General features: G+C 35.2%; 2 protein-coding genes across 5 annotated transcripts; one reads left to right on the top strand and one right to left on the bottom strand.

Moving 5' to 3' along the window:
* The first annotated feature begins 284 nt into the window (after positions 1–284).
* LOC141641541 (uncharacterized) lies at positions 285–713 on the top strand. The gene has a single exon (XM_074450199.1). It carries the CDS (start codon positions 285–287, stop codon positions 711–713), a length of 429 nt encoding a protein of 142 aa, XP_074306300.1.
* A 1968-nt stretch (positions 714–2681) lies between these two features.
* On the bottom strand, positions 2682–8691 carry LOC141643224 (WPP domain-interacting tail-anchored protein 1). Of its 4 annotated transcripts, none has more exons than XM_074452282.1 (6): positions 8488–8638; positions 6698–7285; positions 4528–6242; positions 3682–3864; positions 3541–3572; positions 2682–3146 (listed from the first exon to the last, which is right to left on the bottom strand). In XM_074452282.1, exons 2-5 carry the CDS (start codon positions 7254–7256, stop codon positions 3543–3545), a joined length of 2487 nt encoding a protein of 828 aa, XP_074308383.1. In that variant the 5' UTR covers positions 7257–7285; positions 8488–8638; the 3' UTR covers positions 2682–3146; positions 3541–3542. The 4 variants fall into 4 exon arrangements, with proteins under 4 accessions (XP_074308383.1, XP_074308380.1, XP_074308381.1 ...); XM_074452281.1 differs by having other exon boundaries at positions 3046–3146; positions 6698–7288; positions 8488–8603; XM_074452279.1 differs by lacking the exon at positions 3541–3572 and having other exon boundaries at positions 6698–7288; positions 8488–8691.
* Between the last annotated feature and the right edge of the window lie 860 nt (positions 8692–9551).

Here is a 9551-nt window from a genome sequence, read left to right as displayed (position 1 = left end):
ATCTTTTGACTCACTATCTAGAACATCAACTTTAATAATTAATAATATAAATCAATACTTCAATAATTACAAGCTTACAAAAAAACATGCTCATAACATCACATTGACCATAAATAATAGTCCCATTTTCTAGCCTTTATATACTCCATAACCTCATCACCTTGCATTATAGTATTACACAAATTCAACATCTTTTATTTTTTTTGCCTCTCATTATTACATTTTCCTATATCCTATACTATTTTTTTTTTTTGTCTGAAGAAGCGCGCAATTAGTCGCATAAAATGGAGAGTATTTCGAAACCATTTAATGGCAAAAACTACTGGAAAAAGAGAGGCTACAATCTCTTAGATGGGGCTGCTCAAACAAAGAGAAACATGCCTGTAATACAAATAAGAGGCAACAAAGTTACAAACAAAAAGACTAGGTTTTGGAGGATTAAAAAAAGTGCTAAATTAGCTAGTTTAAAGAAAGTATTTGTGTCACCAAAGAATTTATGGCAGAAATTCAAGAATGGGTATATAAACATGATGTTAAGGATGGCCGGCGACACGGGGAAGATTAATGGAGGTAGTGAGTTTGGGAAGAAGAAGATCTCACAAGCTAGAAATGTTCGAGTTAAGTACAAGAATTTTGATGAGTTTGAAGCTAGGATTGTTCTTGAGATTTATAGGTCTTTGAGTACTTCTAAGGGTTATTCTGAGATTGCTTAAGTAATCAAGATATTATTAGGATGGTGCAAGTCTAGTACATTTGTTTCTGAATGTTACTCTTTTGGTCTTTCATTTGTTTACGTCTTATACTCATTAATATGAGACGTATTTTAATCAAAAGTGAACAAATGATTATGACGGAAGGAGTACCTGTGTTCTTTTGATTTATTTAGATTAATTGTGAGATCCTTTTATAGTTGATAATGGCTATATAAAACTAGACATGTAAAGGAAAGCTTGTTTATAAGATTTTGTCTAGTTAAGTAACACAAATTTTGTTTAAAACGGGCATATCAGCATTAAGTGGCTTAACAGGATCAATAATGTATATAAGACAAAAGCAGAACGTATATAAAAAAAAGCAAAGGTTTGTCCCTTATGCCCAAGTGCGGTGATATTTGATCTGTTTTAGTATTAAGACAGATACCTTCGTCTTATAGGAGACTGACGGGTAAAGTAAACATCACTGATATTCTGATAAGAAGCTATGCTCAATGTTGACTGTTAATGAATGAGTTCCACATATTGTGATTTCTTCAACTGCATGACAAGCCAATTTATTGTCCAATACCAACAAGTTGAATTTTTATATCTTGTGAAAGTTTTAATAATTGTTTTTCAGAGATGCTCGTATAATAATTGAACTTCATGAGTGAGTGAAGAAGGTTGTAAGTCTTTATCGACTTTCTCTAATCTAAAATTAAATTAAGGATAGCTGGTTAGCCTTTGGCTTCATTGAAAATGGAAATGGAACCTTACATGAGAAAATTGTAACTTCTTCGTAAAATAAAACAGCGTTACACAAAGCCTTAAAAGTTTACTTTGAACTATGGAAGATCGACTTTTGAAAAGTAGCGAAATAAGAGTGAAAATAAGTGAGTCATATATATAGTGATCGAAAACTAAAGAAAAGCGAGGCCTTGGCACCAACATAAACAATAAAAACAGAAATTCTCATTTATAACGGACAAAAATAAAAATAAAAATAAAATTGGGAACAATCAAAGAAAACGCAGAAGTGATAATTTGACAATTGAAACAGAAACAAATTTTACAGCACTCACATTATTCACAACACAGTACACAAATGTTGCACTCTCGACTTTAGGAGGATAAAAGGAACACAATTTCTCCAATAAAAAGCTCCATATTTATTTGTTTATTTATTTATTATTTATTACTATTATACATTGTAAAACATGGAACAATAACAAAAGTGAAGGTCTCCAAATGTTCTCGGGTCATCATTCATGAGTAAGTAATCTTATGGTGGGTGTGGGATGGTGCTTGGCGGCCCAGTAATTGGGTTAGTGCCGAGAAGACGGGCACCGCCACGAAGGGTGCTACCGGAGACGGTAAGAGATAGGACAAGGACTATACAAACCACAAGGATCATCAGCTTACATTTTTGAGCCATCATGGCTATTAGTGTTTAGTATTTAGAGAGAGTATGATCTAAGAAGTGGGAAATGAAGTTGTTAGCTTGGGTTTCATGGATTGTTTGTGTCCCATTTATATACAAACGGGGAAATGATTTATTGTACGTCTTCCCATGTAATAAACAAAGCGGTTTTTTCTAAAATGTACCATTTAAGTTTCCTTAACATGTGCCCTTAGGACACATTTTAGAAAAATCGAGAAAGAAAAAAAGGAAATTTATTATAGTACTCGATAATTTGAAGGCGCATGTCATGTTATTTGGGAAGTTATCAAATATTTATATTGGGTCAAAGATTGCTGATTAGGGAAGCTAAAACCATAAAATTGACTGACAAAAATAAATAGAAAGTAAACAGGACTTATAGTTTTCCTATGAATTAATTATTGGTCAGTGCTGACTGTTAATGTCTGACTTTCACACATTGTGATACCTTCCATGCATGAAAAGCCAGTGCCATGTACACAAACTACTTGTTTCAGATGACCCAAACCGAAAATTGATTCGATAATTACATTGAACGAGAGCTATTTCACAATAGAAAGAAGCGCACCAATATGTCTTACCACCGAAACGTTTTACAGACGACAATTTCTGTATAGACGAGCCTATGAAAAATTAAGGAGCAAAAGGGGTAAATTAGCATTTTTTAAGCCTGGACAAGATCAAAATTTTACTACAACAAAAAGATGAGAATCTCTACAGGCTCATAGTGTTCTACATGTATTCTATCTGAAACATTATCTAGGAAAGTACTGAAAACTATGGATACCCAACTACAAATTTCAATCCTAGTTTCATCAGAATGGACAGTTTTCTGGTGAAAGAAAACAAGTTGCCAGAACTGCAGCGAAAGCTATGAAAATCGCTGGTAATACGTGTCTCAGAGTAAGCCGTCCAGCATCTATTGTCCTAACTGTCTCAAGCTTGGATTTTGAATCCTCTAACTCCGAGTTTGATTCGCCATCTAATACATCCACTGCAGATTTATGTACCTAAAGATAGAACCAAAGAATAAATCTACGAGACAGAAATCAATAGCACACATTCAACAATCAAATATAGGAATATGACACTTAACAAGCGAAGTTTTCATATTATGACACTTGGACAAGCGAAGTTTTTATATTATACACACACATCCGTATCAAATATCTCTAACAGAATGCGAGTAACATTACTCTCAAGTGAGATAGCTCTATGGGTTGATTGCACAACCTCCAGTGTTGGTCAGATGGAGTTCATCTCTTTACAATATTACACTGTATTTTTTTCTGCCACGGGTAATAATGGTTTTACAACAAGGACATCGGTGGTTCAGCCGTACACGGGAGGGTATGCACAAAGAGTTATTTAACAAGGATGATGCACTCCAGAAAGAATTTATACCCTTAAGCTTTATCCATAGAATCTTGCAAGCTCTATTACCGGAAAAAAAAAATTAAAACCGAAAAACATATCAAACATATTCTTTTGTGAAATTGCAGGAGCTACAAATGAAATTGTACTACACTATTAACTGCTACTTACCTCTGCTGTACTAGGTATATCGCTTTCTCCAATTCCACTATCAAAAGAACGTGCATGATTGGCCGAAAAGAGATCTTCTTCTTCAGGTTCTCTAGTGACATGATTCATAGAGCCACGTGAAAGTTTACTTGCCATCTTCAATTTGTCTTTCCAAGCTCTATTGTCCTCCGTTAACCAAGATATCTGCAATTAAAACAGATGGGCTAAGAAACTTCATTGAGGAAAACCAGAAAATATGTTCTTTTGTAACTTTATAGAATTAGTAACTTATGTTTACAGACTGCTTTGACATGTAAACGCGGCCATCTTTTTAACTATGCTTCATTAAACATGCAGTTACTAGTACCAAATGGTAGATTCTAAACTCTGAACGAGAAAAACAATTAGAAAAAAACAACAAAAGTCTGAACGAGAAAAACAATTAAAAAAAACAACAATAATAAATACAATTAAAAATGAAGCAGCAACTTCTAGCCCATAAAGTTGAGATATTATTAACACCCTCTCAGAAAGAATACATTAACACCACAAAAAAGTACAGTAATGAAAATGAAAGCTCGTTTGCTAAGGAATCACAGACAGGCAGCATATGGAATAATAGTTTTTTGGCAAGGTTTAAGAAATAAAAGTAAGAATTCAGGATGTGTCTGCATAACCGGGTAAAATCCAAATTTTATTTCGTGCTATCAAGTGACAGAAGACAACAAAAAAAACAGAAATCCAAAACCTCAAATATAAATTCATACAGAAAACATAACAGGTAAGCAGTAGTAGAAAGAAGAGTGTGACATGCTCATCAATTTCAGCACTCAAGGCATCAAAACTACAAAGTAATGAATATTAAACCTGCTTCTGGAGCTGTTCTCTCTCTAGAGCCAACTGCATGACCAAATCTGTTATCACTTTAGTTCGGATATTTATATCCTTTGCAGCTGCCAGCTTTTTTTCTTCAGTTTGTTGCAAAGTTGCCTCCAAGCGTTCCACTTTACCTCGTAGAAAATTTAGCTCTTCATTGAGCTCTGCATGGCTTTCAGATAAAATGATGCACTTGTCTTCAGCACTGTCAGCCCGAGCATCGGCTTTTAAGACTTTTGACTTCATTTTCTCAATCAATATCTCCATGTCATTTATAGAAGAAACTAACATACTTTGCTTCTCTTGGCTAGCTTCCACAGATGCAGCTGCCTGTTGGAGCTGGATATCAGTATCTTGTAACTTATTTTCAAGTGAAACAACTTTCTCATTAGGGATACTATTGACTTTCACAAGATCCAACTCCATGTTGAGCTCTTTATTAGCTTCTACTAGTAAAATACACTCAGATTCTGCCATATCTGCCCGAGATTCAGCAGACGACAAATTTGTCTTCAGTTTTTCAATAACAATCTCCATGTCTTGTATTGAAGTATAATACATGCTTTGTTTCTCCTGGCTTGCTTCTATTGATACCATTGCTTGTTGGAGTTGACAATCCTTCTCCTTAAGTTGCTCTTCTAGCGCATCAATCTTTTCACATGAGATTGCACTGCGTTTTAAAAGATCTATTTCCTCCATGAGTTCTTTGTTAGTTATTGACAGTAGCTTGCTCTCGGCCTCTGCCTTCTCAGCCCTGCTTTCAGCAATAACAACTTTCTCTTCCAGCGCTTTGACTTCGTGCTGCATGTTACCCTGATTCAAAGATACACTTCCATTCAGAAGTGCCAACTCTGATGTTTTTAGCTGCTCTTCTAGAGAGTTCAACTTCTCCTTCAAAACCATAGCCTCCGAACTTTTTTCCTCCTGGCTGGATTCTATTGATACCATTGCTTGTTGGAGCTGAATATCCTTCTCCCTAAGTTGCTCTTCTAGCAAATCAATCTTTTCACGTGAGACACCACTGTGTTTAAGAAGATCCATTTCCTCAATGAGTTCTTTGTTAGTTATTGATAGTAGCTTGCTGTCGGCCTCTGCCTTCTCAGCCCTGCTTTCGGAAATAGCAACTTTCTCTTCCAGCGCCTTGACTTCGACTTGCAAGTTACCATGTCCATTCGAAAGTGCCAATTCTGAGGTTTTTAGCTGCTCTTCTAGAGAGTTCAACTTCTCCTTCAAAACCATGGCCTCCAAACTGTTTTTCTCTGCAAGCTCCTGTGAAATAGCCTCTTCCTTTTCCAATTTCTGAATGGTTTGCATGCAATTTTGAAGCTTGGTGTTTAACTCACTTTCTCGGCACAATGCACTATTAATATTAAGTTGACATGATTGAAGTTGACCAATCAGTTCCTTTGAAATTCCCATCAACACAGCTGAAGCATTATCAGCCTCTAAGAACCGTGCATAGACAACCGCCGTTTCATCTTCTACAGACAAAAGTTCTCGTTGTGAATAATACAGCTTACGATTCATCTTGTCAATAGTTTGCATACATTCTGTTAGTTGATTTTCCAGACCAAGTTCTCTTGCCATAGATTTCTCGAGCAGCTTCAATATATGTCGCTGCTGTTCAGGAGTCTGCATCTGAAGCTTTGTTGATGAGTTAAAAAATTCCCCATTCTCTTCAACACCCATGTCCCTGTCTTCATCAGCTGTCCAAAACCAACCCGGATTATTTTTTGTAAGATTATAATTAATAAGCCTTTAATTTCACAAGATAACATTTGTGTCCTTAAAAATTTTCACACAACTAATTACAATTAGAGATGAGGTTGACAGCCTGGAAAACTCAATCTCCATTGCAAAGCATAGAGAAAACTAAGGTTCAAACTTCAAAGACAATATTTTCACAGTGACTCAAAGGTTCATGTAAATGGCGGGATAAAGAGGAGGTTGCATGTACATGACTTTACCCCTCTCTTAAAATTGCGTAATCGAATTACTGCTACATTACAATAAAAAGACTCGCAATAGGTTTTACGTTATGTGCATCATAATACAAAATCATTGGCTCCATCATCTCCAAGGAAAATACAAAGAAAACTAGGTTCGGAAACAAGATTGGAAAACAAAATAGAGCAAATTATAGAACGGTAGAATCACTTACAGGTTTCCCCTCTGTTGGCCCTCAAAACAATTCTCTGGAACTTGGCTGATTGTATCATCAGTTCTTGGACCTGTTCTTCCGATTGCTTCAGTGATTTTTCAGCATCAAGCAGCTTCTCCTCCAATTTCAACAAACCTGCTTCCAGATGCTTATATGAAGAAATAGCATCGCAGGAATTCTTGAACTTTATTTTTAAATTACCAATGAAGTTATTCATCTCTTTGACCTCTAGATCAAAAAATCCAGATAAGATATCAAACTCTAGCGCTGCCACAGCAGAACTATCCAATTTATTATCCTTTTCTAAAGTAAAGGCTTCAAAATCACTCTCTTTCGCTGCCACGTGCATCATTAGTAAGTTCATGTTCACCAGCTTCTCTGAACAACAAGCTAAATCCATTCCAAGCCTAATAAGATCATTCCCAATTTCTCGCATCACCTCTTTGTTAGGTGATATTTCCTCCAATATTACACCGTCATTTCGCGAAGCTTCAATGCTACCGCCAGGATCACCATCCACAATTGACACAGTTGTATCATGAAGAGAATCTGATTCCATCCCAACTGTGCCTTGCTTGTCCACACAGCCTACTAAAAAACAATACCAAATGGTGAGTCAAACAAGACTAGGAGTCTAGTTTGGGGGAGAAGAAAACTGTCGTATTCAGAACATAAGTACATGCACCGTCTTAATCCCTATATGACTCCAGTGCTAAGAATTCATTTGCGTTGTCCTTGACAATTAAGCATATAACATAGTTTCAATAGTGCCTAAAGTCCTGAACTATTTGTTCTAGAATTTTAACATGGTAGTGAAAATGCTACACAGCTTCATATATAGCTAACTGAAGTATATAAGATCATTTTGTTATCCAAAGAAAAAATAAAATAAAAATTCTGGTAGCCGTCTTCCGATGAGCGGAAGATCAACTGAGGCGATAACAGGATAGGAGAGAATGGGGATCAAGATAACTCTTCCACATAATGGGAGAACAACAAAAGATCTGAATAATTACTTGATACAACACCGACCAATATAACAAGAGAGGTTCACAGTTCATACACTTGCAACAGGTGTCAAGATGCAATAAGGCAATCTGAATTTTGTTAACATATAAGAAGTACTCCCTTCGTTCATTTCATTTTCAAACGCTTGATCGATGTATGTGAGGAGTATTTTAATCAAACGTATGGAAACGAAATGAGTACAAGGAATGTATATTAGGAACATGAAATATTTCCTATGGAGTAATAACTCAAACTATTTTCATGTATAATTGACAACTATCCTAAACTCCGTCGAATAAATCTCCCAAAATTCATTTCATTTCAGCAAACACCAACCAAAGCAGATTTATTTCAACCAAAAATTACAACCAAAAAACCTAAGAAATGAAGCAAATTACCTGGAAGAAGAAGAAAATCAAGACAAAATCCTCACAACAATAATTAACGTGAAAATGAGTACTTAATTTGATATTATCATTAGATATTTGCCTCACATCTCCATTAATTAACCAGAATCATAACTACCCTTAACACCTATCATCATAATAAATAACAAATCACAGACACCCTACAAAAAATGATGAAGTGCATATACAAAAGACATGATTTTGGGGAAGAAACGGGAAATTGGAATCTGCCCATTAATTAGGATCACCGACAAACACTAAAAACATAACGATCACAAGGTATATTTGATGAAACATTCATAGAAAGAAAAAATGGTGAAGAAGCTAAAGTTGTACAGAAAATGAAAAAAGATGGTAAACAGTAAATAAACTGACCTTGAGAAGAAATATCTGGTGGATTGAGAGGAGAAAGATGGGGAGAAAAAGTGGGGATTTTTCACCAAAAGTTGAGAATCAGATGTATGTACCCAAGTACGCTGTTTTTATTTTATTTTTTTACCTTTTGGAAATGAAAGATGCTACCAATGCATTTGCATTTTTTACCCTTTTCTGCAGATGTAATGATAACATCGCGCGGTTATTTTTTTTTTTTTTTTTTTTTTTTTTGACATGGTAAGAAATAGCTCGGTTAATTTTGGATAGAATAATTGTGATTATGTTTAACTTGTTTGGATATTAGGGTCGTGCTATAATGCGTGTTTTAGGTGTATTTTTTTTAGTATAATGACCAAAAGTATATATTCATAACGAATTAGGGATTGTTCGGAATCTCATTCAAAGTATTGAAATCGATACACTGTATGAATAGAACTTTACGCATAAATTAAGATAACACTGGTAATGTTTAAATTGGCCTTGTTGGCAACATGTTGGTTTCAGTTTTTCCTTTTTTTTGACGTGTTACATACTTACATTTTAAGTCTTAGGAAACGAACTCGTAGTAAAAGAGATTGAATATATGTCAGTAAGTTTTCATTCCTTTATGTCATCAACTTAAAATCGACTTAATACGACTAATGTAAACTTTACCACCTTAACTTGAATTCACCTCAATGCGATTGATGCAAACTTATTTTTGGAATGTTAAAAACTAATCAACCATTCATACAGTGGTGGAGTTAAGGGGGTTAGTAGGGGCCGGTCGCCCCCCTGTCAGATGAAATTTTCGAAACTTTTAGTTAATTTTTTTTGAGTCTACCTTATGAAATTAGTCGTTCGCCCCCTAAAATTTTTCGCCTACCCTAAGTTCAAATCCTGGCTCCGTCACTATATTCATATGATTCATCATTCTGGATAGATTGAGGTACTTTTCGCCATGCACCTGTCATAATATTTGTAAATTCATCGATTTTAATATATGTAAATTCATCGACTTTCTTATTTACTTGTTTCCAATTCTCCTTAGTTTTAACAATCCGTCTCATTGTAGACGGGCATTA

The sequence above is a fragment of the Silene latifolia genome, chromosome 2 (assembly GCF_048544455.1).
Source record: "Silene latifolia isolate original U9 population chromosome 2, ASM4854445v1, whole genome shotgun sequence".
Classification (NCBI taxonomy): domain Eukaryota; kingdom Viridiplantae; phylum Streptophyta; class Magnoliopsida; order Caryophyllales; family Caryophyllaceae; genus Silene; species Silene latifolia.
The sequence above is the reverse complement of the archived record's forward strand: the minus strand, read 5'-3'. Positions and strand labels throughout refer to the sequence as shown.

Coding starts and splice junctions, on each gene's coding strand:
- LOC141643224 (XM_074452279.1), bottom strand. CDS start 7,256: ATGGAATCAGATTCTCTTCATGATACAACTGTGTCAATTGTGGATGGT. Junction 3,865..4,527: donor GAGAACAGCTCCAGAAGCAG/GTTTAATATTCA, acceptor TTTTAATTGCAG/ATATCTTGGTTAACGGAGGA. Junction 3,147..3,681: donor ATATACCTAGTACAGCAGAG/GTAAGTAGCAGT, acceptor TTCTATCTTTAG/GTACATAAATCTGCAGTGGA.
- LOC141641541 (XM_074450199.1), top strand. CDS start 285: ATGGAGAGTATTTCGAAACCATTTAATGGCAAAAACTACTGGAAAAAG.